Genomic DNA, 26,640 nt, shown 5'->3' with positions numbered 1-26,640 from the left:
CATGGCCATCTCCGAGAGGTATAGCACGGACGTGTTGATCCTCGTCTCATCGCTCTTCACTTTTTTACACTTGAAGTAATTCTCCAAGTGCCAAAGGAAGTTCTCCACCTCTTGTGCATTACGGGCACCTTTGAACATTGGTGGCTTGGGAGCCTCAATCTTAGCCTCCCGGTCCGCACTGGACGTCATGCATCTCCCGGCATCTATGTCTCCTTTGAGTGCTGCTATCTCGACTTTCATGGTCTCCATCGTGCTTAGCGCATCCATGAGCCGACACTCCAAGGAAGTAATCACCTCCTTCACCTCGTACTCGGCAGCCTTGCGCACCTCCAACTCTTTCCGGATGTTGTCGTTCTCTTCAAGGGTCAACTCCTCTAGAGACTTGAACTTGCCGTCGACCTTGTTCAAGCGCTTGCCTAATATCTCCACAGCTTGCCGGGCAGCATCCACCCTTGCAATCCACTCCATGCCGAGCGTGACGTCCACGGGCTCCTCGCCACGTTCATCGTCACTCACCTCAGTGGCCGAGGGTGAGTAGGATGTTAGGGCCTCGCTTGGTGTAGGCTCAAGCGGCACCTCCTCATTTCTCTTAGAGTTTTTCTTTCCCTTGCGGTGCTTCCTTCCAATATCTTGCTTGACGTTGGTGGCAGTGGTGGCGTTGATGTCTCCCTCACTTGCCATATCCCTTAGTAGAACTTGGCTCTGATACCACGTTGTCACGGGCTTAGACTTCAACTAAGACTTTCGTGCGGCACTTGACAACTTACTCACGAATCTTTCACGATCTTGTAAGCTCAAGTAAGCCTTTAAGACTAGATCGCTAAGGGAATGCTAGATTGTAAGAAAGACAAGAAAACTTTTATGAAGAAGGCTTTTGTATTGCTTGGAAGAATACTTGATTGCTTGATGGTTTGCTACAAATGAATGCCCCCTCTATTTATACTACTCCTAAGGGGCTCAAGTATAAATAAAAATTGCTATACAAGTCCCTCCATATTTACAAAGAAGTCCCTCTCTAGAATTCTCTACACACTCTAGAGAATTCTAAGTCTTTCAAGACTTCTCTACAAGTTTCTATAAGGATCTAGAGTCTTCCACTAACCTCTCCAAGACTCTAGATTCTTCTACCTTCTTCAAGATCAAGTGGCGGGCCATAACACCTAGTACTCAAAATGACCTAATGGGTCGTTACACCATTTTTCAGTAATAATAAAATTATTATAAGTTTTTTTTAAGAAAAAATTATTTCGTGTCTTTTAATTTATTTGTCTTAGCTCATTTCAAAACATTAAAGAATATTTCTTTCCTTTTTGTCAATTTTTAAATTTAATTTTCCACCCCACATGTTTAAGACCACAAGATTAAAAGACATTTTGGTATATATATCATTAGTGTAAGATCATAAAATTCAAAAATCTTTTTTGTTCTTTTAAATTTTGTGTCAAGTTAAAATCAGACAAAATATTAAAACGAATGGAGAACTATTTATAGAAAAAATAAACTTTTTCATTAAAAAAGAAAATAACTTTGCATCTTAAAAAATTAGAAAAATAGACTTGTAATATATATAAATTTTATAAAATTTTAACGCCTCCGATTTATTTTTGGCTTTAGTCCATTGCTTAGCTTGAGTCACCCCTAAATCTGCACAAGTATTGCCCTGTCTCAATGTATGCATTATAGAAATCTTCAGTTTGTACATTAGACGTCTACACTCTTCAATCACAACATGGTCAGGGAGACTTGAGATGTCATTCCTCACGCTTAGCAACTTCTGAGCATTACTTGAGTCGGATTCGGTAATAACTTGTTTTAGCTTGTAATGTTTCGCAAAGATTAGGCCTTCATGTATAGCTCACAATTCTAGTGTGAGACTTTATGCTACTTTTGTACCAATCCGTCCACAAAATCCACCTATCCACCCACCCTTTTCGTCTAGTGCGACACCTCCAAATTATGCTAAGCTTGATTTCGACATTAAACTCCCATCGATATTGATTTTGATAAATCCTAAAGGAGGAAAAAAACACCTTATGAATATCCATCCCATTGTCTTGCCGTTGATTGGATGTGACAAACCCGAGTTGAGTTGTGTTTTCTATCAAGGGAAAATGACCCTTTTCCCCCTGAGAATAATTCACATAGAGTGCCATATTTATAAGAAAAATCGTTTGGACTTTATTAACTAAAATGAATAGAGTGCCATAGTTATTAGAAAAATGGTTTGAACTTTATTAACTAAAATGGGTGGTGATATGAAAACAAATAGAAAAGTCTCAACTATCTTTTTTATAATACTAATTAGTATCCTAATTCTAAGTGGAATGGGACTAATTGTTGTTGTTATTATTATTTTTTTCTTTTTTATATATTTTTCTTTCCTTATTCTTTTTGGTTTTGGTAACTGAAAATTAGGTAACTAGAGTAATTGAAAAATCATATTAGGTAACTATAATCAGTTGTTTTTTTATTAATCACATCATACAAAAAATTGAAAATATTTTTTCTCTCTTTTATTTAAGGGAAGTTTCTTTAGTAGTAATTGTTTTGAAGATTACAAACACCTAAATTATGACACAATAGAGTAAATATTCAATAAAGAAAGATTTTATCTTAAGACATATAGTTAAGGGTAAAATAGTGAAATACTTATGAAAAACACGATAAATATTTTGAGATGAAAGGCATGTTAAGGGTTTAGCTATTTGTCAATTATAAACACTACCAGTTATTTATTTGAGACGTATTAAGAATCTGATTCTTGTATAACGTTTGTTATGTTTGTCAATTATCAAAATTTCATATTCAATATAACTCAACACTACTGCATGCGCTAACAACCCTGACCCTATGTTGTCTATCTTATAATATTTATCTTGATTATATATAAATATTTTTGCTTGAAATATCAGACAATAAATTTAAAAAATCACTTATTTTCAAACAAAATATCTGATATGAAAAAAGATTTCCTCCCTACCAAACACATGTTAGATCTTGATTATATATGCTAGTCTTTCTTATATTAAGTAAAGTGTAAAATCAAAAATTCCAATGAATTAGCACTATGACAATGGGAAAAAATGAGATTACTTGTATATGCCATGGTTAAGCTAGTCTTTCTTATATTAATTAAAGTGTAAAATCAGAAACTCCAATGATCTAACTCTATGACAAGTGGAAAATAAATGAGATTACTTGTATATGCCATGATTAATGACATTTCACTACTAAAAAACACTACCATTTAGTCGCTGATCTTTTGCTATTTTACTTGTAGCTAATGAAAGTTTATTGCTAAGTAAACTTAACAACAAATTTTGTTATTTAGTTACAAATTTGTCCGTAGCTAAATTCAATTTTTTTAAGTAGTAAATTTGTCAAAGCAATTGTTTGGAACATTCTCATGATATGATTTTCGTTTTATATTTTTTTCACAAATGAAAAGAGAAAAAAGACAAATAGTACTAGAATCCAACAATAAGATGCCATTTACTCCAAAAGGAAATGATGACAAACATGGATTGGTAGTAAAAGACTTGTCTATAGGATCCATGTGCCCATCATTTAAGGACGTGTAATATTCATGCAAATTAGGGGAAAAGACCTTACTCCTTTTCCAATGTCCCAATCACATTAATCTTTGGTCTACATTTTTAGCTGTTTTCTCAAGTCTCCTGTGCCTTCACAGTGCCACTTTACACGCCACCATGATAACCACTAGCGTATTTAGAATTTTTTTATAATTAAGATTATTTATTTTATTTTAATTTATTTGATATTATTTAATGATTTGATTTGACATAATATTAAGAAAAAACAAAAAAAATATTTAAAATTTGTGATCTAGAGATCGTTTGAATTGGCTTATAAGTTGCTTATAAGCTGTTTTCAGCTTTTTTTGAGTGTTTGGCTGGCCAACTTAAAGTCATTTTATGCTTAAAATAAGCCTCAATAAATAGTTGGGTTTATTTGGATGAACTTATTTTAAGCCATTTATAATTTAAAAACAGCTTATAAGTCAAAAAAAAAAATTGGTCTGCACCTACTTTTTTTTTAAAACTTATAAGTAGTTTTCAACTTATAAGCTGCTTAAGAATAAGTCGACTTTGAAGTGCATTCACGAGTTAGGATCAATTCCTAAGTAATTTAAGGGTATTATATGTGGTTTAGGGTCATAAGGGATCCCTAAAACCAAGTCGAGTCCAAAGAATTAGTCTCGACCAAGTTTTCTAATGAGTTCGTATAAGGGTCAACTTCCAACGACCATATCTCCTGGAATATAACGAACTGGGTGTCCCACGACCTACCAAATTAAAGGTCTTCGAGTCTTCTTTCCAACGCCACCAAGATTGCAATTTTTGGAGTTCGGGGTCAAAAGTTATGACCATTTTACCACAAACTATCTCTGCAGAATTTCAGGCAAACTAGCCTCAGTAGTTTGGGTGCTGGCGCGTCGCGCCAGCTATAGCGCCAACAGTTTTTTTGCCTATTTTTCAGATTTTTTGATGAAGGGCAACTTGGGCATTTTCCCTAAATGTATATACACGAACTTGGGCATGTTTGAGAGTCATTTTTCAGCCTTTCACCTCTCTAAAGAACCCTAAACTTCATCCTCTTCTCTCTCAAATAATCCCCTCCAATTTTTCTATCAAACTCAAGGATTCAAGGCCCCTAATTGAAGACCAAGAATTCTCCAAATCTTCTTCAAGTTCCTCCCTAAGGTATGTGGGTTTTCATCCATGGGTTCTTTCACCCATGGAGCCCAAATGTTTTCTCAACTTTGTATATCAAATTTAATGATGAAATCTTATGTTATTTTACATAATGGTTCCAAATGCATAGATTATGGTATATTTAAGTTTATTTACTCCTATTGGTATATATATGTGTATTGACTCTTAATTTCAAGTGAGGAGAAATTTTAGGAATTTTCATACTATGATTCCAAATGTATAGATTCTTGAATATTTTAAGGTTTCCTATGATGATGTCTAATGCATGCATTCACTTATGCATATTGATTTCTCATGTCCCTCTTATGTTCTTCATTTCATAGCATACTCACATACTTAGTACATTCAAAGTACTAACGCATACTTTTGCCTACATGATATCACCATGTAGGAACCGACGTCGCTCCTCGATCTCCTCCACATGGCTAACTCGTATTTGTTTGAAGATTTGCTTGTGGTGAGTTCCCATGTTTCGAGAACAATATCCTCTTTATTCTAAGCTTTTGTTATGTAGAATAGTAAGACTTTTATTAAGGTATTTCTTGGCACTTATATTGAGGGTGAGCTAGGGACATGTCTTAGCCCCCGCCAAGTTTATTAGTAGAGGTATGTTTGGACATAAATGGATGAAATGTTTTTATTTCCGCTTATTATTATTTACCATTACCAATGAAATGCTTAATAAATCTTTTCATTAAGTATAAATAAAAATTTAAAGTTAATTTCTTTTCAATTATAGAAGGATACATTTTTTTGAGACAAACTAAAAAAAAAGTTTCACAGATAAGGTCTATATATTGCATAGACTAATAATTATATTTTCATCTCCAGACTTATAACTCCGAAGTTAAGAGCGACTTGCTTCCTTGCTCTGGGCCTTTAATAGACAGTGAAAAGCTTTACGGAGGCAAGCAATTTGACATCGTCTTGTAGGATGATGAAAGGCTATTTCAATGACGGAAATAATTGAAAACTCAAGAGGGGCGTTCTTGCAAAAGCGTTTGTCGTGCTTGTGTTGTGGGAGATGCCGCCTTAGGGTCTTGCATACTTCACGCCCAAAAGAACCACTCACTAGCTAGCTGGACTAGTGAGGGCCCTATTTAAAGATATACTAAAATATTATGCCTTTTGAATCGAACGCAACGAGCGTCTTCCATATAATAAAAAGGGGCTTATAAGGTCATGTCTGTACCAGTGAGTTGGATTTGACTGAACATTGATTGTCACGTGTGTTGTGCAGATAAGTTAATCTGAACAGCATAATTATTACAAAAAAATATCCAAAATATCATTGCATGATAATAAATAATGTGAGCAAAATAAGCTAGTGTTTCACCCCAAATTTTCAAATATTCTTGGTAAATTATTTTTGGACGAAGTTTCACCATGCGCTTGTCCACAAACTTTTTCAAAAATATTTGATTGTTTCAAAAAATATTATTTTGTACTATAAGTTCTAAAAATTATTAAAAATACTCATAAGTTTGTATTATTATTTTATAATGAACATGTCCCATTTAAAAAAAAAACTTATAACATAATTAATAACAATTAACAACAACAAAATAACAATATGGGAAAGAGCAATACATTAATCGCATTAAAAATAAATTATTATTTTTTCAATCTTGACACTCAAACTATTCTTTTCCGAATAAAGTAATAAAAAACTATTCTTTTACTAATAGATAAATATGTTATTTAATAGAGTTGGTTGATCACGTTAATGGAGTAAGTTGGTAGATAAATAATAGTTGAAATTAATAAATGATGGATATTTTTATAAAATATAAAATAATTTGACGTAATTTTGAAATTTTTAAAAATTTTAAATATTATAACTTGGCCCAAATACTAATTTTTGTAGAATTTGAAAACTTGGGATATTTGTCAAGTAATGACAAATTATATGACCAATTATATTGGAACTATATATTTTTTTTTGGAAAGAAATTCAAAGTATATATGTACATAATTTCATTTGAAAGAAGTGAATGCGTTTGTATTTATTGTCAAAGAGTTGGATCCCTTTTTTTTTTTTTTTTTTATAATAATTGTACATTTGTACTAATTTAATGTATGGAGAGAAAAAAGTAGTAGCTAGGACAAATAGTGTCTCACTCTTCAAGGCTTTGGATTGATAGGACAAATTCATTGATCATATATCATTACTGGATTTGGGACCCCTTCTCTTTAATCAATAATTCATGTAAGCCACACGCACGAATGGCTCCTTTCTCATGTCTTTTTAACCATTAGTGTCTTTGTACTTGTTTTCCCTTATCTAAAGAGAGCTTTTGTTTTTAAGTACAAAATTTTTCTAGTGGTGTTAATTATATTATTTTTTTTATTTTTTTTCAAATTATAAAAAAATTTAAAATTTATGAATTTTGAATATATTATTAGACTTTTGGATAAATCAACAGATATTCAGATACATTAGAGAGGAATGTATTCGAGAGAGAATGGAGGTATATCAGAAAAAAGATAGAACATCTGGGTACATAAAAAAGGGATGTATCAAATAAGAGAGAGATGTATTCGAGAGGGGATAGGGATCTATCAGCGAGTGGGGAGTGATATATATTTGGCAAATATGCCAACTGTTTCCAAGTTCTTGAAAAAATAGACTTTGGGTCAAATTCTAGTGTTTGGATATTTAAAAAAAAATAAAAATTATCCAAACTTTTATATTTTATAAAAGTACTCATAATCTATTAATTTCAATTAATATACATCTACAACCAACTCCATTAAAAAGACCAACTTGTTTTTAATAGGTTATAATTTATCTTGAATCAGTGACAAGTTTGAGTGTGTGATTATTATACTACTCTTGCCTATATTGTTGTTTTTGTTGCTATTGATTGTCATTAATTATGTTATAAAGTTATTTGTTAACGGAACCAAATGATAATTCAAATTTATGGGTAATTTTAATAATTTTTATAACTTATGGTTATAAATCATATATTCTTAAAAAATAAATATTTCTCCCAAAATTTATGGTAAAACGAATGGTGAAACTTTGCCCAAAATTTCATCAATTGTATTATAAGGTTATTTTTAACGGACCAAAATGATAATACAAATTTATGAGTAATTTTGATAAATTTCTATAACTTATGGGTATAAATCATATTTTTTTAAAAACCAAATATATCTCCCAAAATCTATGGCCAAACACATGATGAAACTTTAGCCAAAAATTCTTAAAAATTTGTGGCCAAACGCCAACTAAGAAAATTACTCTTGATACCGCCCAATTATAAGGAAATAATGTAAATTAGAAGTATACATGCATTACATGAAAGTAAATTGATTAATTAGAAGTGTATTCTTCTACCTAATTCATGTAGTATGTTTTTTTTTAAAAGAAAATTTAATCGAAAAGAGAATGTCATATATATACTTCCTTATTTATTAAAAAATTTAAAGCTTTTAACTTCTTATCATTTTATCATTAATTTGATTAATTAGAAGTGTATTCTTCTACCTAATTCATGTAGTATACTTTTTTTAAAAAAAAAAAATTAATCGAAAAGAGAATGTCATATATATACTTCCTTATTTATTAAAAGATTTAAAGCTTTTAACTTCTTATCATTTTGTCATTAATGAGATGATTCAAGCTCATATAAATATTTATGATTTATTTTAGAATATAAACTCTAAAAATTAAATTAAAAAAATTTCATGTCTAACTAATTAGTATAAAATATAGTTAATAAAAAAAAGTTAATTAATAAAGAAACGAAAAGAAAAAAAATATAAGAAATCGGATGGATAGTTAATAATTAATTAGGATTTAATTAGTATAAAATATAGTTAATAAAAAAAGTTAATTAATAAAAAAATACAAAAAAATATAATTTCTGACGTGACGTCACGTGACAGCAAATGTAATATGCCACATACTATGAGAGTGGTATTATACATTCAAGGGGTAATAAATTCACTTTTAGATAATTTACCAGTGTAATAGGTCGCCTTATAACACCAATCACATACATGAAATCAATTAGCATATATGTAAGAGGCCTCACATAACTTTTCAAGTACTAATAATATGCCCACATAAATTGAAGTCGGCACTAATATGGAAGAAACTTTTTTTCATATGAATAAAGTAGAAGCAACTCTTGGAACAAAGTTGGGAAAGAGTACAAGACAATTAAAGTTTGGACAAGTAACCATATGAGTTATGGTGCAGTAGTAGATTGCTTTACTTTTAATCAAAAATTTCGAATTCGAGTTCTACATATGAAGAAAATTTTATTAGAAGCGCTACCTACGAATGAACCCTACAGTGCGTAATCTGTATTTAATTGAGACTCTACGGACTCTGAACACCGGATAGAAACTAAAAAAAAAAACATGGATAAGTAAAATTATTTTCCAAGACAAGCACTATCACATTCGGGGGAATTTTTATTTATTTTTTAGCTCTTTATAAATTTTATTTAATTTTATGAAGTTTTTATTTAAAAAAATTTATTTCTAGAATTAGAACCAATAATTTCAAAATTCTAACTCTATCAATGTCTAGAGTCATTTATTAATTTTCCAAGAGAAATATCTTCGTGGTCTCTCATTATCATATTTCCTACACTCACTTTTGGGGCAACTTTGATTTAAATTGTTACAATCGTAATTTCTGATTATTTAAGAGACTGCTAGACATAATTAATAAAACTAAATAAGAGTAATAGTTGGTAGTAGTTATAAATTTTAATTTCATATGGTAATAGCTACTGATAAAATTATATCAGCTAATCCAGACTAAATGACAATTATGCTCGAGGGGAAATTATGCGAATTGACAAATATTACTAAGGGTATAGTTCTAATTGATTATATGAATTGACTATAGTTTAATGAAGTTTGTTATTATACAAATTTGGGGGCTTATATACAAATGTGAAAGTGAATATATAAATCTTTAAAGCAAATGTGGAAGCGAATATACAAATTTGAAAGCAAATATACAAATTTCTAAAATAAATTTGGAAGCGAATATACAAATACGGAAGCAAATATACAATTCTGTAAGCGAATATATACTATCTCCATACAAGCCCAATTTGTATATTGTAGCAAGATATACAAACGGGAAAGTTCAACTTGTATAATGCTATGAGATATACAAACGTTAATGACCATAACAAATATAAATATAACTATGGGGAGTAATTAGGAAAATTATACCTATAGAAAATTATTATAATTATAAGTGCACCGGGCTGCCCCTTTGTCATATGTTGCTTCCTAATGAAAATTATTATAATTATAATTATAATTAAGAGTATTTAGATTGACTACTCAAGTTCATTTCATGAAGTTGATTAAAGTGAATTAATGTGAAAAGGGTCCACTCGTTGCTTTATATTTAATTTATTATTTATTACATAGTTAGCTAATCAAGATTACCAAATTATTAGTTTCATTATGTCTTTTTTTCGTCCATGGGTCACATCCAACTTTTCCAAGTCCTTGAAAAAAGAATTATTGTTTGATGCAACCAAAAATAATTTATAACTTCACTAGTTACATATTTGAGAAGTCATTAAAAATAATTATATTGGCTAATTAGATATATAATATTCTGTATAAAAATATATATTTTTTAACTATTATTTTGATGAGCAATTATTTATGTCAATTTCTCAATTATTAAATGATGTATGTAATAGTTCAGGGCATTCATATTTATATCTCATATTGATATCTTGTGATTGGTCTTAATCAAGATGCACTTAATCATTAATAACGATCTCTAATTGTATTATAATAATTCCAAATATTAGTGTGAGTCCGCTCTAATATTTTATTAGAGCACAATATAAAATCAATAATCTTGATTTTTTTCAATATTAAATATCAGAGTCACCATCACTACTAAAAAGACACTACCTTCCCATTTAAATTTCTCGCAGAAAAATATTTAGTGACTGTTTCTATATATATTTTGATTGAATTGGTGAAAAATAAAATAAATAATAATGTTTTCATAAGAAAAATTAGAAAAAAAATCACTATTTCAGTAAGATCTATTTTTCATCATACATTTTTTCAGTGAGCTGGTTCAATGAAAAATAAATAGAAAATATATTCTATAACATAATTTTTTCATTGATTAATTTGCAATGGAAAAAATATTTATTTCTAATAGTGTATGAATATGTGATTGTTGATGGTTAAAGAAGTCTATAGCAAAGTGTATGAATATGTGATTGTTTCGATTATCAATTTGCTTATTAAAAGTTAGGGTTGGAATAAGTATATAATCTATGCTTTAAACGAATTTTGTAGCTTTTGATTAGATTTTATATTTGTATTAGAAAATTTATTACATATGAATAGATATTTAATTGCTAACTTAGTTATTAAAATAAGCTACAAATTAAATAACAAGTTTAGAATCCATAAACTTTAGATCCTAATTTGCCTTTGTTGATAGTTGGAAATTTTTTTAGATATAATTAAGATGTAAGTGGTACTTTTTAAAGTGTCAGATATTTTGAAAAAGTCATGTGGACTTGGTCCAAAACAGACAATATCATATCACGTTAAAAATCTTTTATGAGTTGTTTTAGTCTAACTGTTGGTATCAAAGCCACTGGTTCAACGAAAAAAGCATAGAGATAAGTAGTAAGTGCATAAATAATCGATATCAGGGTTGTTGTTTAAGTATGCACTAGGTCTATAAATTTTTCAAGTTTACCTACTTTAGAACAACTACATATATACATATGAGATTGAAGTTGCAAAAAATTCATGTCTGAAGTTGGTAGGACATAAACAGACTGGAATTCCATCACTTTGCATGCACTTCAGCCACAAACGGCTTAAGTTCAATTATTTTTGCATCCATTTTGATATCATATGATTGAAATTTAGACATTTATTGTTGATATTCATGTTTTTTTTCAAATTTCATAATCCAACACACAAATTTACTCCAAATAAATTAAAATTTAAAACATGAATTCCAAATATAACAAACCTCAATCACCATTTTCTCAAAATAATTAACTACAAATGTAATAAACTTGTTTTACGATAATGGGGATTAGTCAATATTTTCAAGTAGAAGGAGGAGATGGAGATGAGATATCACGTTTTATTTGATGTTCATATTAAATTATTTCTTAAAAAAATTGGATACAAATTAAATAGAAATGTTCAACTAAATCATCTTGAATTATTTACCATAAAACTACGACAGAGCGATGCAAATGTCCATCTTAATACCTTTGTCCATCTACGAATTGATTTACTATCTTTATCGATAGTTTTGCAGACACACACACAAAAAGTTATGAGCTTTTGTCGGTTAAATGTATGTAGTCAATTGATGTGGTACTATGACAATTAATCTTCAATAAGCTTATAAAGGTAATAGGTCATGTAAAACTTAGTTTGAACGAAAGAAGTGAGTGAATAAAGATCTACAAATCTACAATGATACGATTGAATATAAAAACTATATATAAGACGTACAAAAATCTTTTATAAAAAATCATATACATTTGACACTAAAAGAAAAATATTGGACTGTCTTTGTCCAACACAACTAAACATCAAACTTAAATAATTATGATATAGGAAATGAAAACTAATAAAAATATAATAATATAAGTGATATTTTAACAAATTATATTTGACAAGTTCAACAACGAATGTCAAGCATGTCCGCATCCACATAATGCCAAGGAGAAGTTTCACATTACTTGCTTTAAACCTACCATAAAAAAAATATCTAAAAAGTCAAATCTTTTAGATGTACTTATTTTTTTATAAAAAAAATCAAACACATGTTATTATGCATTTCCCACGGACTTCACCTACAAAAAGGGAACACAAAATAGATGGAGTTATATTTATTTGACACCAAAAATAAAAGAATTGGAGGTTTAACGGGAGATTGGATATAAAAATATGAACTTTGAAAATAAAATTAAATTACTAATAATTTTTAAAACAAATATTTATTGATTTTATTAACCTAATTCATTATTTCAATTTCAAAATTGAGATATATAAAATTTAAAGTCTAGAAAAATAGGTTGTAGGAGTTTTTCACTAAAGTTCTTGCCGAGATATTTTCTCATTTAAATTTATGTGAAACAAAATGCAAAAAGAGCTCAATAAATGATTAATGTTATGCTTTTATACCACCAAATAAATGATGTAAATTCTTTAAACTTTGACCTTTTTTGGTAGTTGAGATTTTCAAAACAAACATAATTACTCGTCAGGTAAAAATAAAGGCAAATCCCTCGCTTGTCAAATCTCTATGAGAAAATATATTTTTTTGAATGAGATCCTAAATAATATAAATTTGAATTAATCGAGTTTCAATATAAATTCGACAACAATAACAAGAATATATTAGTGAAATTTCATTAAATGGAGTTTGAGAAAAATAGAGTGTATACATATCTTATCACTATCTCAAAGAGATAGAAAATATGAATATCGAACACGGGATAAAAAAAAAAGACGCACTACCTTTAATGAAAAAAAAAACATTGTTAAAATATAGCACTCTATTCATCTAAAAATATGTATTGTTTTAATAAAGAAAAAACAATCCTAAAATAATTATCACTTAAAAAATTTAGGACAAAAGAAATTAATTATTTTCAACTGTAATCTTATATTAAATTCTTTTTTAAAAATAATACTTATTTTCAAAAAATATCTAATAAATAAAAATAATTTTAGTAAATTATTTATCCTATTTATTAATTTTTAATAAGCGTAAAATGAACTTAAACAACACTTAATACAAATTTCTTTCATCTTTTTCTTTATTTAAACAAGTGATGGGGAAGATTTCGTATTTGACAACTATGCTTTATTTTCCTTTTCAAGTTAAAATACAGTGTTTCATGTTTTAACCAAAAAAAGAATTATATCAACCAATTCTAGTAGTATACACTTGTAGGAAAAATACGACAAATAACAACAACAAATCCTATGGAATTCCAAATGTGGGATCTGAAAATCATGAATTGTACACAGATTTTATCTTAATTTTGAAGGGGTCATAATTTTATTTTTTTTGACAAATTCCCATCTCAATATTTTTTTTGCAAGATAGATTTGAAAAAATATAAGAATAAAAAATTATAGTGATAAAATTGTCAAAGAAAAGAAAAATATCAACAATAAAGATATTAAAAAAATAACCAAAATACAAGAAATACCAACAGTGCTAAAATTGAAAGGAAAAAGGTAAGGACAGAACAATAAATATTAATAGTACTGCTAAGAAGAAGAGGGAACAAATATAATACTACATGCTTTTGAATCATCTTATTTTCCGCATCTTGTCCTCCGTAGCCATTTTCACTTTGCCTGATCTGTATATCATCATTCCTAATTTTTCTCTTTCTTCATATGTCTACACATTCATTTATATATTCTCATTTTAATTAATTTCATCTGATGAACATATGAGTTCTTAACTGACCAACACTTAATTAATGTAACATAATCAATCTAATAATCACTCTATAAAAATACATATATACGTTTTTCTTTTCTTGGTTTTGATAATATGATATATTCACTAATTCAATTAATTTATATTTGTTTTGTGTCTGACTTATTTAAACATTTGTTCAAGATGCTGACCAACAAAGTTTAATTTTGAAAAAAACACCTTCTTTGAGATATTTTTTATCACATTTCAAGACAAAACTTACTTACTCTTTGATGAGATTTGAACATTTTTTTCTAAATTAATACGTTAATCTTTATTTGTCATTTAAAACTATTGTTTTGTGTTTATTCATTTCCTAAGGTTATGTTTACAAGACCATAAAAAAAAGTTATACAAGTTGTGGACATTCTTGTTATAAAGTTCCCTCTTTTTCTTCCACCACCATGTTTTCCAGTTTTTGTATAATTTCCAAATTTAGAAACTAAGCAAAGTGCTAAAAATCATAATATTATACTGTCACAGATATTTTATAATCAATGGCAAAAGAATTGTTCAACAAAATCACTATTTGTAGAAAAATGGCAAAAGAATTGTTTTACGTATTTTGATTCTGACATATTTAGGAACTTAATTTAAATATTATGGTATAAATAAATTCCAAAAGTAGACTAAAAAAATACATTATCGTAAAAAATCTGACTACTTTAGGAAATTAAAAAAAAAAAACTGGCTACACTTCCCACGTAATCATACTTATTCCCACGTGCTAACTGTAACATAAATTTAACACACGTTCCTTCCACGTGGCATCTCAAGTGAGACCTCGTCAACCGATCCGATTCGAGCCGACCCGATCTACCATCACGATATAATTGACATAACGCTCTCCGTCCTATCTTAGTTGTCAACATTATTAAAAATATTCATTCAGTTTTTTAATTTTTTTTTATATTTGAATTTTTTTGTAAAAGGAGCGTGAATGAGAAATATGACAATTAATATGGAATGAAAGGGTTGTTTGGTAGCGGATTAAAGTTATATTGATATTAGTAATGTAGAAATTAGTTATGGGTAAATCTATATTTTTTTACATATATTAGTTATAATATACATGAATTAGTTATTTCACCTTCTACAAAAAAATATATATATAGATTTTCTCATAACTTACATATGTATTATGCGAGTTTCTAAATTACAAATCAAATATTGTATTAATTATATACTCCATGCGTTTCTATTTATATGTCACCATTTTAGATTTTACGTCTCTTAAGAAACTAGGTAAGTTTACCATTGTACCCTGTTTTAATGTTCTCTTGAAGTTAGTTTTCAATAAATGAACATAAATTAATTTATTTTAATTAATAAATTGACCAATGAACATGAATTAATCATTTAGTTTTCCTATGTTGATCAAATTAATATTTCTCAAGGGTAAAATAGAAAGAATAATGTTATTTATGTATTGATTTTGTGAAATAACAAGTAATCCCTCCGTCCATTTTTACTTGTTCACTATTGATTTTACGAAATTCTTAAGAAACTATAAATAGAAGGATAATCTTACCATATCACCCATTGAATATAATAAATACAACATCATGAAAACTGTAATAGAAAAATGACTATTAATTAACGATAAAGGTAAATTAGGAACTAAATATAAATTATCTCTTGATTTTATAAATTAGACAAATATTATAAGACATCTATTTTAATATAATGGAGAAGTAAAAATGGATGTAGAAAATATTAAAAAACATTTATTTTTAGTATGAATACCATATAAATAAAAACGGAAAGAGGAGTACATTAACAATTTACATCTTAATCAGCCACAAATCTAAATTAAATTAGCTATCAAACGACCTTTTTGTGTTCGAGTGTGTCTCTGCCACATGACATCTAAAATGGGTTACCCGGTCCGATTCGATCCGACCTGACCGGACTGCCGTCACACGTGCGCGTGTGTGAGAGAGTTTTAATACGATTAAAATTGACTTTTCTCTGTTCCCAGGGTGGAACTTAGAAGTTTGGAATTTCGTTTTTGTTTGTTTCCTTTTCTTTTTTTTCTTTTTAAAGCTCTGAAATTCACGTAAATTGAAAAATAAAAATAAAATAAAAATTGATCCAGATTTTATAACTATGATGGTAGAGTGCGTGTAAGGAGAGGAGGAGGTTGAAAGAGAATAGAAGGAAAATTAGTTTCTTTTTCACCTTTCTCTTCTCTCTTAAAAAATCTAAAATAAAGATCAGATTTTTATTCATTTTTCTGTATCAAGATTACATGTTGTTGATACCCACAATTTCTTTTTCTTGTTTCTGAAACACCCTTTTTCATAATCTTGTTATTAGTGTAAACAAAGGGGGTGGGTGGGTTGGTGGAGAGATGGGGGGTTGTGTATCAAGACCAGATGGTTGTGTTGGAGGTAGATTAGGAGGTTCAAAAAGGAAGTGTAAGAAGAGAAGAAAAGCTGTAAAGAAAAGGGTGTCTTCTCATGTATCAGATCGATCAGCTGATAAAGTTGATAAGTCTTTTCCTTTGGATCGCTCTTTCAACAATCCCACTTTCTATGGTACTTTCTTCTTTTTATTTTCTTGCTTCTCTGTACATTAATGTGTAATTTTTTGGGAATTTATTACTTTTCTTGTTCAATGTAATTGTGATTATTGAATATGTTAGATTTTCCGAGGATGGTCATTTAACTAATAGTTATTATTTGATAAAGTTGCTTTCTTTGTTGAAGAAAATTGGAATCAGAAAGTCGACTTTCTGATATAACAGTGAGCATCTGAGAAATCTAACAGATAATTGAATTTGATCTATTAATGCTGGTGGAGTGTGAAAATAATCTGTGTTTGGAGTTTAATTTTCTTGAATTGGTTTAGTTAAGTTGAATTGAAGGTTGGAGATATGGAGGTTGGTGAGCTACATTTTTCTTTGGAGGTTTGGTTAGATGCTTTCTGAGGGAAAAGTTTCAACTTTTCATTGGAGTAGCTCATTTATTATTATTATTTTGTTATATTGCATTATCGCACAATTTTGTTTGTTGTTGTTGTTACTGTTTCCTTATTAGTTGATATATTTTCTTCCCAGTCGTTTTTCCTTTTCATACCTGTTTTGATGTTTTGTACTCGAGCTGAGGGTCCTCCGGAAATAGCCTCTCTACCTTCACGAGGTAGGGGTAAGGTCTGGGTACACTCCAGCCTCCTCAAACTCCATTTGTGGAATTCCACTGGGTATGTTGTTGTTGTTGTATTTTCTTATATTGCTAAATAGGAGAGGGTGGGGTCATTTGGGCTTAGGGAGAGCCTAAAGAAGTGGTTGAGCTGAAGAGAGTGTGATATTATGTTTTAATGGCGTAAACCTAGCAGGTAAGGCCCCGACACCGTCGTAGAAAAAACAAAAATACTTTAGTGGCAGGGTGTAGCTGATTCCGTACTTACAATGAGGAAGAGAAGTTTCTAATGACATTCTTCAAGGCATTACTGGATGAAGGAGGAAGAGGCAAATGAAAAGGAACGGTTTTGACAGTTTTATTGTCTATGCTCTGCACCCATATAAATCGATTTAAGTTTATGGTTTGGTACTCTCAATTGCAATGTACGTTCTATATTGCTTTCTATAACACCTGGAGAGATGAGGAGGTGATGCCAAATTGTTGAGAAGGCATAAGATCTTTGGATGAGATATAGTACCTATAACTCTCATTTACCTTTGATATCTTAATTCGCTTGGATCTGAATGGTGCTGATAAGTGAAATGCTAGGGACCAGACATTTTTCTGTAACAATTTGTTTCTTGAATTAAGTGAATTGGGATAATTACTCCATTAGGAATTTTGAATAGCTTATTCTAGGTTCAGTAGTGTACTCTTCTGGATCGAGTTTACGTTATGTCGTGTCTACTGCCAAGCACGGTTATATTCTGTCTTTTTGGAAATTATATATGGTAAATCCCACTCCCTCAAATGCTTCCTTGTGATTTAAACGTCCAACCTTGAGGTAGGGGTCCTTGCCAGTAGAGTCCTTCACATTTTAATGGAATTGAGTTTATAAACTTGGCCTCCCTAAGAACTTTTATTTTTAGGTCTCTTCTCTTCTCAAAGAAGAGAAGAGACAATTGTGAGAGTATAACATGATGAACCGAATAACAGTATAATCTTTTTGTCAAAAGAGACACTGTGTGATTAATGGAAGTCATAAATATACTGAGGTTGTCAGTATGCTTGGCGTTAATTGACTGTAGCAGTTGAAGTCCCAAAAAAAAAGACACATCTTGTTTTCTTATGATAAAAATTGATGGTTCCTTTTATCTATTTTATACAATGCTAAATTACTGAAAGTTGCTAATATCCTTGCAATGTTTCCACTTATCCTAAAATCCGCGGTGTTCCTTTGAAACTGGAGCCAAGCAGGTGTCTTTTAGATCACGATGGATATCATCTTTATCATATCTTCAGTTACCTTCCAATCATTCCTTGGAGGGAGGCTTTGCATAGTATAGCTTCAAGTTATTTCCATCTGTTCCCCCTAAAGCTGAATAGTCTATAGCAGATAAACCATTGGAACTGGCTTTTGCTAACGTTTTGTGCTACTGTATAATGCAATAACAGGAAGTACTGAAGAAGCATGGTTTGATTCTGCTGCAATATTCGAATCTGATGGCAGTGATGAAGATTTCCAGAGTGTTGCTGATGGTATGGCTTTCTCATTTCAGTTTATGTTCTAACTGCTGTTGGGAAATTGAAATGCTGTGAATTTAAATAGAAATGTGATCACAATATTCTGCAGATGTGCATTCTCTCAACAGTTTTGATTGTGGGCGGACTAGTGTAGCTTCTGCAACAGATGTCCACCATGGGGATGTTGATGTCAATGCCCACCACAGGCTATCTACCGACCTGCAGAGGCCAGGAGAATTATCAACAAGCAATCCTGCTTGTAGCTCTGACAGTGGTTCAGCTAAAACTGCAATCAACCCAAGCAGTATGTTGCGTCCAAAAGATGCAGACTCTAGAATGAGACTTGATGGACCTGAGAGTGAGGTACAGCCTGTGTTCCTTGATGAAATCTCTTCCTCTGCTAATGGAAGCAGTAGAAGGGAGGATGGCTTGTTGGATAACTGTGGAATTCTTTCAAACAACTGTTTGCCCTGTCTTGCATCCACGGTTGCACCAGTTGAGAAGAAACAATCTCTTAGCTCAAGTTCTCCAAGTGCAAGGAAGAAAGCTGCCATAAAACTTCCCTTCAAATGGAAAGAAGGAAATCCTATTGCTGCTTTACGTAAGTTTCTATGTCTATCCTTTTCCCCTTCCAATGTAAGCCCACCCTCTTGGTTTAGTTGCTTCAGTGCAAAGTTTCTGCTTGTGCATTCATAAGTGATTGAGCTTTCGTATCTATTTCTAATAGTCGATGCCATAAGTGACTGGGATTTCACATGTATTTCTAATAATTTTCTGTACTCTTTCTGTAATTAGTTTTTTGATAAGGCAAGATTTTATTGAAGACAGTAATACTGTGACCACCTTTTGTCAATTGCACAAATGAATCAACTGGCTTATTCTTCATCAACAATGTGCAAGAATGAAGAAATTTCATGAATTGCTTTTTTGACCTTAACTATTACAGGATTTAATATTGTTGTGGTGAATTTTTTTCTTCCAAAGAGAACTTGTTATATTCAACTATCGTCATCTTACTGCCAAAACTTTGTCCTATATGATGCCAACAAAAAATATTATTTGGAAATTAAGTTATCTTCAGCTCTCCTAGAGATATTACTTGCAGACAGTCATGGACAATGTTTGAGCTGTTTATTCTTATTTCTAAGGTATAACAAGGACATTCTTGTCATGGTCTTCGGTCGACTCAAATTGGCTTACCTTTCTGATTTCTATACTTCCCCTCTCTGTGGAGTTATGAACATTGTTTGTGAGCTTTTCATCTTAGTAATCTGCTTTTGAGGGTGTAAATTATTGAGTCATTTGCTGAAGAGTGTACAATTTTCATTGATCTTGCACTATAGCACTAACTTGCAAAATCAGGAAGAGAAGAAATGAGGAACGGAGTTACTCTGATCATGAGTAAGTGGATAACATTTGCATCATAAGTCAATGTTGAGCATGAGAAGCTGCACTCTAGATTTTGATTAGTAGATGGGAAGCATACACTCTCGACTTCTAAATAGATCAGGGAATTGAGGCAAAACAAACTGATTCTTATCCTTTTATGTGGTACAGTTTCATCTAAAGCCCTGCTTCAAAGACCAATAGCTGGTTCCCAAGTACCAGTTTGCCGGTTGGAGAAGAAAATGCCTGATAGTTGGTCCCATATTGAACCGGGCACTTTCAGGGTTCGAGGAGAAAACTATTTCAGGTAAAGTGCTTCCCTCTCTTAGCACGCACATGCACACAGATACATGCAAAATTATATAAAGATGTGTCTAATCATATAAGAACTTAGAGCATCTATATAATAATAATCAACATGCATATGGATATTTGCCAGCTGCCACTGCACTAGTTCATGTGTTGTATAAGGTATTTCATTTCACATGTTTTCTTTTGTGCAGGGATAAAAAGAAGGTGTTTGCTCCAAATTATGCAGCATATTATCCTTTTGGAGTTGATGTATTTTTAAGCCAGAGAAAAGTATTTCATATTGCCCGACTTGTGGAACTTCCTTTCATTGAACATTCTGGAACACTTCCTCCCATCCTTGTTGTGAATGTTCAGGTATGATTGGTTTTTGAAGTTATAGTAATGAGTATTTATGTTGTCTTTTTCTTGATCTAACTTTCATAAAAAGGTTCTGAAAGTTGTTCTAAATGTTACTTCATCTGCTTTGTTCATTTAAGTTTGTCTGTGCAGCTTTTCAATTGAAGATAGGTAACGTCTCCATGCTATAGATGCAATTCATTTTTCTCTTCAAAGTCTAAAGTAGTCTGATGCATCATTTTATATTGTATGAAAGGGTGTTGAATTAATAGTAATTTCTGGTCCCCTCATGGGGCAATTTCAGTAAATGAATGTAGTGTAACCACTAATCCTACTTTATTCATGGTGTGTCCTAAACTCCTAATCATACAAAGTTTCATTATTTAAGTAGTCATTTTGTGCATATATCTTGTATTTAGCCATTTTGGAAGGGGAGCCTTGGAGTAACTGGTAAAGTTGCTGCCATGTGACCAGGAGGTCATGGGTTCAAGCCTTGGAAACAGCCTCTGGCAGAAATGCAAGGTAAGGCTGCGTACAACAGACCCTTGTGGTCGGGCCCTTCCCCGGACCCTGCGCATAGCGGGAGCTTAAGTGCACCGGGCTGCCCTTTTTTTTATCTTGTATTTAGCCATTTCATAACACTCTTAACCTTGCCTTTTGCATTTAGTTTTTCTATTTCTGAAAGTGCTCCCATAACAGTCAACTCGGCCTTTTTGAATGTCATGTCTGCTGTTGAAATTAAATGTACCCGTGTTGACATCGCTGGTTACTTCGTTAATGTGTATTCCCAGGATTAGCCACTTTACACTTTCTTAATTTTCTATAATCTCAGGATTAGCTACTTTATACTTAATTATTCCCTCATGTCGTGGAACTGTTTTTCTGCAGATCCCATTATATCCTACCGCAATCTTTCAAGGTGAAACTGATGGTGAAGGGATGAGTTTTGTCTTGTATTTTAAGCTTTCAGAAAGTTACGCTAAGGAACTTCCTCCTCATTTTCAAGAGAGTATCAGGGTAAGTTTGAGTGTTCATGTTTTCTCATATTTTATTCTTTTTCTTTCCTTTTCTTTTTCCGTGTATGACTGGTTTCAAAGTCACTCTCTTGTACTGTTGGTTTCTCCATTTGATGCTATCATCTTTTATCGCTTCATTTGCAGTTCTATCTACTTTTTAAATATATTCTTTGCAGTGTCGAGTCATATTCACTAGGTCTTTTATAGCTTGCAAGTTGCGATCGTGTCTTCCATGTTTCAGGATAGACCATCATATTTACTTTAGTCAGATTTTCTTTTGCAAACAGTCTAGTTCCTATTTGAACTGATTCTCACTTTCCTCCCGTTATCTTATCTTGGACAGAGGCTGATTGATGATGAAGTGGAAAAAGTAAAGGCTTTTCCTGTTGAACATACTGCACCTTTTAGGGAACGATTGAAGATATTAGGTCGTGTAGCAAATATGGAGGAACTCCCATTAAGTGCAGCAGAGAGGAAGCTTATGCATGCCTACAATGAAAAACCTGTTCTTTCACGTCCCCAACACGAGTTTTACAAGGTAAATTTTGCCAAAATTATTTTCTTTATAAAGTTGAGTATGACTGGCTACACATCATGTTCTACTCAAATTTGTTAAATGTTCCTGTCATTCCCTTTTAACATTTTTTTTTGCAATGATGAGGGAATTCAGTTCCTTTTGCTCTTAACATTTAGTTTTTGGGAAAAGGCGAATGTGCTGTTTCGAACTGGGAAATATCCTCAAATTATCTGGTATATCCAGTAGTAAATTAAGACTATACCCAGTGCCTAGGATAATAAAGTAGACCTATCAACTAAGATTAGTGAATGAACTAAGAGTTGTTTCTAGAATGATCGATGAAACATGAACCTTCTATTTGTCGCAAATCGTGTTAGGCACTCTTTAATCGGTAGAAAATAATTTCTTCGTATGACTTTATCTCACATTTCGATTTCTCATCTGAAAGGTACTAGTTTTTCCTGAGGAGTGAGATTGTTTTCTTGCATTATGTTCTTTTAGATCATACAAGTAGCGTAGTTTATATATTTTACTTTGCATTTGTTACGGTTACGGAAGCTAAGATGTCTTAACTTAAATTTCTTTCATCCAAAATTTATGACAATTTTTGGTACAGTTAGCATACATCTAGACAGTTGCCCGTTTTCTGGATTAAGAAAGAAGTATATAACTAGGTTTTGATTTGTCTTTTGATTCTTACTTCGGCTGCTAATGATCTTTTTGCAGGGAGAGAATTACTTTGAGATTGACATAGATATGCATAGATTCAGTTACATCTCTAGGAAGGGTTTTGAAACATTCCTAGATAGACTAAAGCTCTGTTGCTTGGATGTTGGGCTAACAATTCAGGCAAGTATTTGTCTCCAACATTCCATTATTCTTTCTTTTCTTCCAGATTCTTTTTCGGCCTTGGAAATCATTTTTTCCATCTAGGTAATGTCTTTTACTACTTTCCAAGCAGGGTAACAAAGCTGAAGAATTGCCGGAGCAGGTTTTATGTTGTGTACGGTTAAATGAAATTGATTATGCGAATTATCAGCAACTGGGGTTGGAATAGAGAGCCCTTTGAATTAGCTGCACAGGCATTGCAAATAAAGAAGTAACTTAGAGAAATTCAGTTGTCCCTCGCCTTTGGTGCCTACCTCTCTGTCACAATCTATCCTCAATTATCAAAATCTTCAATGTCGGGCAGATTATAGGTGTAGCAGATTCAACTGGAACTGTTAAGGATGATTCTCACATTCAGATCAACCATACAGATCCTCCTTGATCTTGCATGTTTGGGGCCAACTCCTATGCCACCTAGCCTTTTATGACATGAGTTCTGGACAAGCCAATAGCTTACATTAGCTATATATGTGTATGAATTCATGGGCAACATTGAGAAATCAGTTAATGGAATAGATTCTAATTCATTCTTTTTGTTTGATAATGTAACAATCTGTTCAATTACTTTTCAGCAACATGGATTTTTAGTGCTTTGGATCTTAAATGACACCTTGAGCCGAGGGTCTATTGGAAACAACCCTCTCTACCTCTGAGGTAGGGTAAGATTTGCGTAAATTCTACCCTCCCTAGACCCCACTTTGTGGGACTACACCTGGTATGTTGTTGTTGTTGATCTTAAATGACAATATGTGAGGTTAGGGAGAGGTATGTAAAAGACACACTTGTTGATTTTCATCGAGTCAGATACTATTAGTGCTTGTGTTCTGATATGCTAATGTGTAAGGTAAGGAGAAGATTTTAATGTGCAATGGACGTGTTTTGATTATCGCCAATATTATGTACACTTCTACTGACAATGTAAAGTTTGTTTGCGCGGCCAGTGTAATTAAACTTGTTATATCTGGTTACTTAACATGGATTATACGTTACTTGCTATATGTATATAGTGATTAACTAGTGAAGAGTTGCAATACCAGTTGAAGCGAAGAATTTCATTAGCAGTTTGATCATCTATATTAAATTGTTTCTAGCAACTGAAGCTCAAGATTTACAGGGAGGAAGGGGTTTCCCACATAAACCTCTGTTTCCAGAGAATGAGGTCTGAGGAAAATCAAGAAATGGCTTCCCATAAGGTATTTTTCCTTCAAGAAGATTATCTGAAAGGTTCAATTCTTTCAGTTTTTTCAGCTTCAAAAACTCCTCAGGGATTCTGCCTATGAATTGATTTTTGTGCAGCATTAGTCTCTCCAGAATGGTCACATTGGCCAAGGATGTTGGCAGGTTATAGCTTAATCCATTGTAACTGAGATCCAAAGTCTCTAGTGATTTTAATGTTCCTGTCGAGGTTGGTAATCTACCTTTGAGAAAGTTATGCGATAAATTTAAGTGTTGGATACGTTCTTGTCCTCCCATGCCAATGTGCTCGACACCACTTGAGAAACTGTTATCAGACAGATCAAGATATGTCAATGATCCTCCTGCAAACCTGCTCTTTATCTGGAAAACTGCATTCACACTGCCTTCTAGCTTGTTTGAGTGAAGGTCTAACACTCCCAGAATGTCAAGATTTGTGACAGTTGAAGGAATCTCAGACACAAACTTGTTCTTAGAAAGATTTAAATAATAAAGCTGAGAGATGCTGCCAATCCAAGCCGGAATCCTTCCTGAAAGATGATTAGCTGACAAGTCTAGTTCCAGCAATGACTTGGATATGTAATCTGGAATTTCACCATGAATTTCACATCCTGCCAGGTAAATTCGCGATAGTGATGGCAACTGCATGAGCCACTTGGGAATGGTTGACATATTCAGATGGTTGAATGAAAGATCCAGTGATTGAAGATTTGAAAGGGAAGAAATTTCACGAGGTAACAGTCCTTCAATCATGTTATGAGATATACTCAGGTAAAGAAGCTTAGAAATCCCGCCTATCGATCTTGGCAACTGACCAGATAATTGGTTGTAACTGAGATACAACTCTGTCAGTGACTTTAGATTACCTAAACTTGAAGGAATAGAACCCTTTAGCTGATTGTTTGCAAGTGAAAGTCTCTGAAGGGAGGTCAAGTAGCCAATAGATGATGGTATGGTTCCACTGAAACGATTGTTCTGCAATCTTACAAAGCTCAGAGAAGACAATTCCCCAGGTTTTGAAGGCAAAGGTATCTCTCCCTCGAGCTGGTTGGCATTCAGGTAAAGAACTGAAATGGACTTTAGTCTAGAAATAGCACGAGGGATAATCCCTGTTAATAAGTTACTAGACAAATCAAGCTCTTTCAATTCTTGCAAATTGCCAATATTTTCTGGTATATTCCCTGTCAAGAAATTCTCTTGAAGACACAAACTTTCTAAATTTTTCAACCTTGTTATAGACTCAGGAATTACACCAGAAAGTTTATTTGAATGTACATCCATTCTTCTAAGATTCTTGACACCTCCAATACACGAGGGAAGAAATCCCGAAAAACCATTTTCTTGGAGATACAATTCGTTAAGTTTAGACAACTTACAAATGCTTTCTGGTAATGCACCAGTAAATTTGTTTCCAAGAAAGTTGATTTTCCTGAGATTTGGAAGATGAAAACCAATCGAAGGAGGAATTTCCCCTGTTAGACCAACAAGTTCACCTATATCGATAACTTCAAGAAAGTTGATAAGTGTGATTGAAGGTGACAATTCCCCTACCATAGCAGATTGAATTGGTGCACCATCTAAAGTATAGAGACCTGGTAGACTTATACTTACAACTCTTCCAGTTACATTACTACAAAAAATACCTTCCCATTTACAACAATCTTGGCCAATCCATTTACTTAATCTACTAGAAGTGTCTGTATGAATTCCAGCCTTGAAATCTTGAAGACCCTTTAAGTCATTTGGATGACATGGCTTACTTTTACAAATGGTTGTGAGAGTTAGCAACACAAGAAACCAAAGAACTTGAGAAGCCATTTTTTCTCTTTTTTTGTTTGGTGGAAAAAAGTTGGGAGATTTATGTCTATTGTAATGATGGTCAAAGATGTTTAAGACAATGATTTTGTTTCTTTCTTTACAGATTGTAATATGCTAAAAAGCATGTAATTTGTATTAATTGTTATTTGCATTTTTTTTTAAAAAAGTTAGAGATAAAAGTTTAAAACGTTAAAGAAATCAAGACACAACAAATCTAGACTTTATTAAACGTTACAATTGTCAGTTTGCACATAAAAGTTTTTCTTTTTTCCTTCTTCCAATAGATTTTTAGGAT

The 26,640-nt window shown here is 31.8% G+C and overlaps 2 protein-coding genes and 1 long non-coding RNA gene across 3 annotated transcripts; 2 read left to right on the top strand and 1 right to left on the bottom strand.

Moving 5' to 3' along the window:
* The first annotated feature begins 4,594 nt into the window (after positions 1-4,594).
* On the top strand, positions 4,595-5,956 carry LOC129875162 (uncharacterized). Its single transcript, XR_008763082.1, has 3 exons — positions 4,595-4,724; positions 5,128-5,193; positions 5,568-5,956. It is a non-coding gene; the product is annotated as an uncharacterized LOC129875162 (long non-coding RNA).
* Positions 5,957-16,220: 10,264 nt separating this feature from the next.
* Positions 16,221-23,860, top strand: LOC129880248 (uncharacterized). The gene is made up of 9 exons (XM_055954201.1): positions 16,221-16,769; positions 18,810-18,893; positions 18,988-19,479; positions 20,436-20,571; positions 20,768-20,930; positions 21,801-21,929; positions 22,272-22,466; positions 23,172-23,294; positions 23,407-23,860. Exons 1-9 carry the CDS (start codon positions 16,583-16,585, stop codon positions 23,500-23,502), a joined length of 1,605 nt encoding a protein of 534 aa, XP_055810176.1. The 5' UTR covers positions 16,221-16,582; the 3' UTR covers positions 23,503-23,860.
* A 574-nt stretch (positions 23,861-24,434) lies between these two features.
* On the bottom strand, positions 24,435-26,345 carry LOC129880247 (LRR receptor-like serine/threonine-protein kinase RGI5). The gene has a single exon (XM_055954200.1). It carries the CDS (start codon positions 26,343-26,345, stop codon positions 24,435-24,437), a length of 1,911 nt encoding a protein of 636 aa, XP_055810175.1.
* Between the last annotated feature and the right edge of the window lie 295 nt (positions 26,346-26,640).

The sequence above is a fragment of the Solanum dulcamara genome, chromosome 2 (assembly GCF_947179165.1).
Source record: "Solanum dulcamara chromosome 2, daSolDulc1.2, whole genome shotgun sequence".
In the NCBI taxonomy this organism is placed as follows: Eukaryota; Viridiplantae; Streptophyta; class Magnoliopsida; order Solanales; family Solanaceae; genus Solanum; species Solanum dulcamara.
This window is presented reverse-complemented; position numbering and strand designations above follow the sequence as displayed.

Bases quoted from the DNA above. Each gene is read 5' to 3' on its own strand.
- LOC129880248 (XM_055954201.1), top strand. From the start codon at position 16,583: ATGGGGGGTTGTGTATCAAGACCAGATGGTTGTGTTGGAGGTAGATTA. The intron at 18,894-18,987 runs GTATGGCTTTCT...AATATTCTGCAG, and splicing joins TTTCCAGAGTGTTGCTGATG to ATGTGCATTCTCTCAACAGT. The intron at 19,480-20,435 runs GTAAGTTTCTAT...TATGTGGTACAG, and splicing joins AAATCCTATTGCTGCTTTAC to TTTCATCTAAAGCCCTGCTT.
- LOC129880247 (XM_055954200.1), bottom strand. From the start codon at position 26,345: ATGGCTTCTCAAGTTCTTTGGTTTCTTGTGTTGCTAACTCTCACAACC.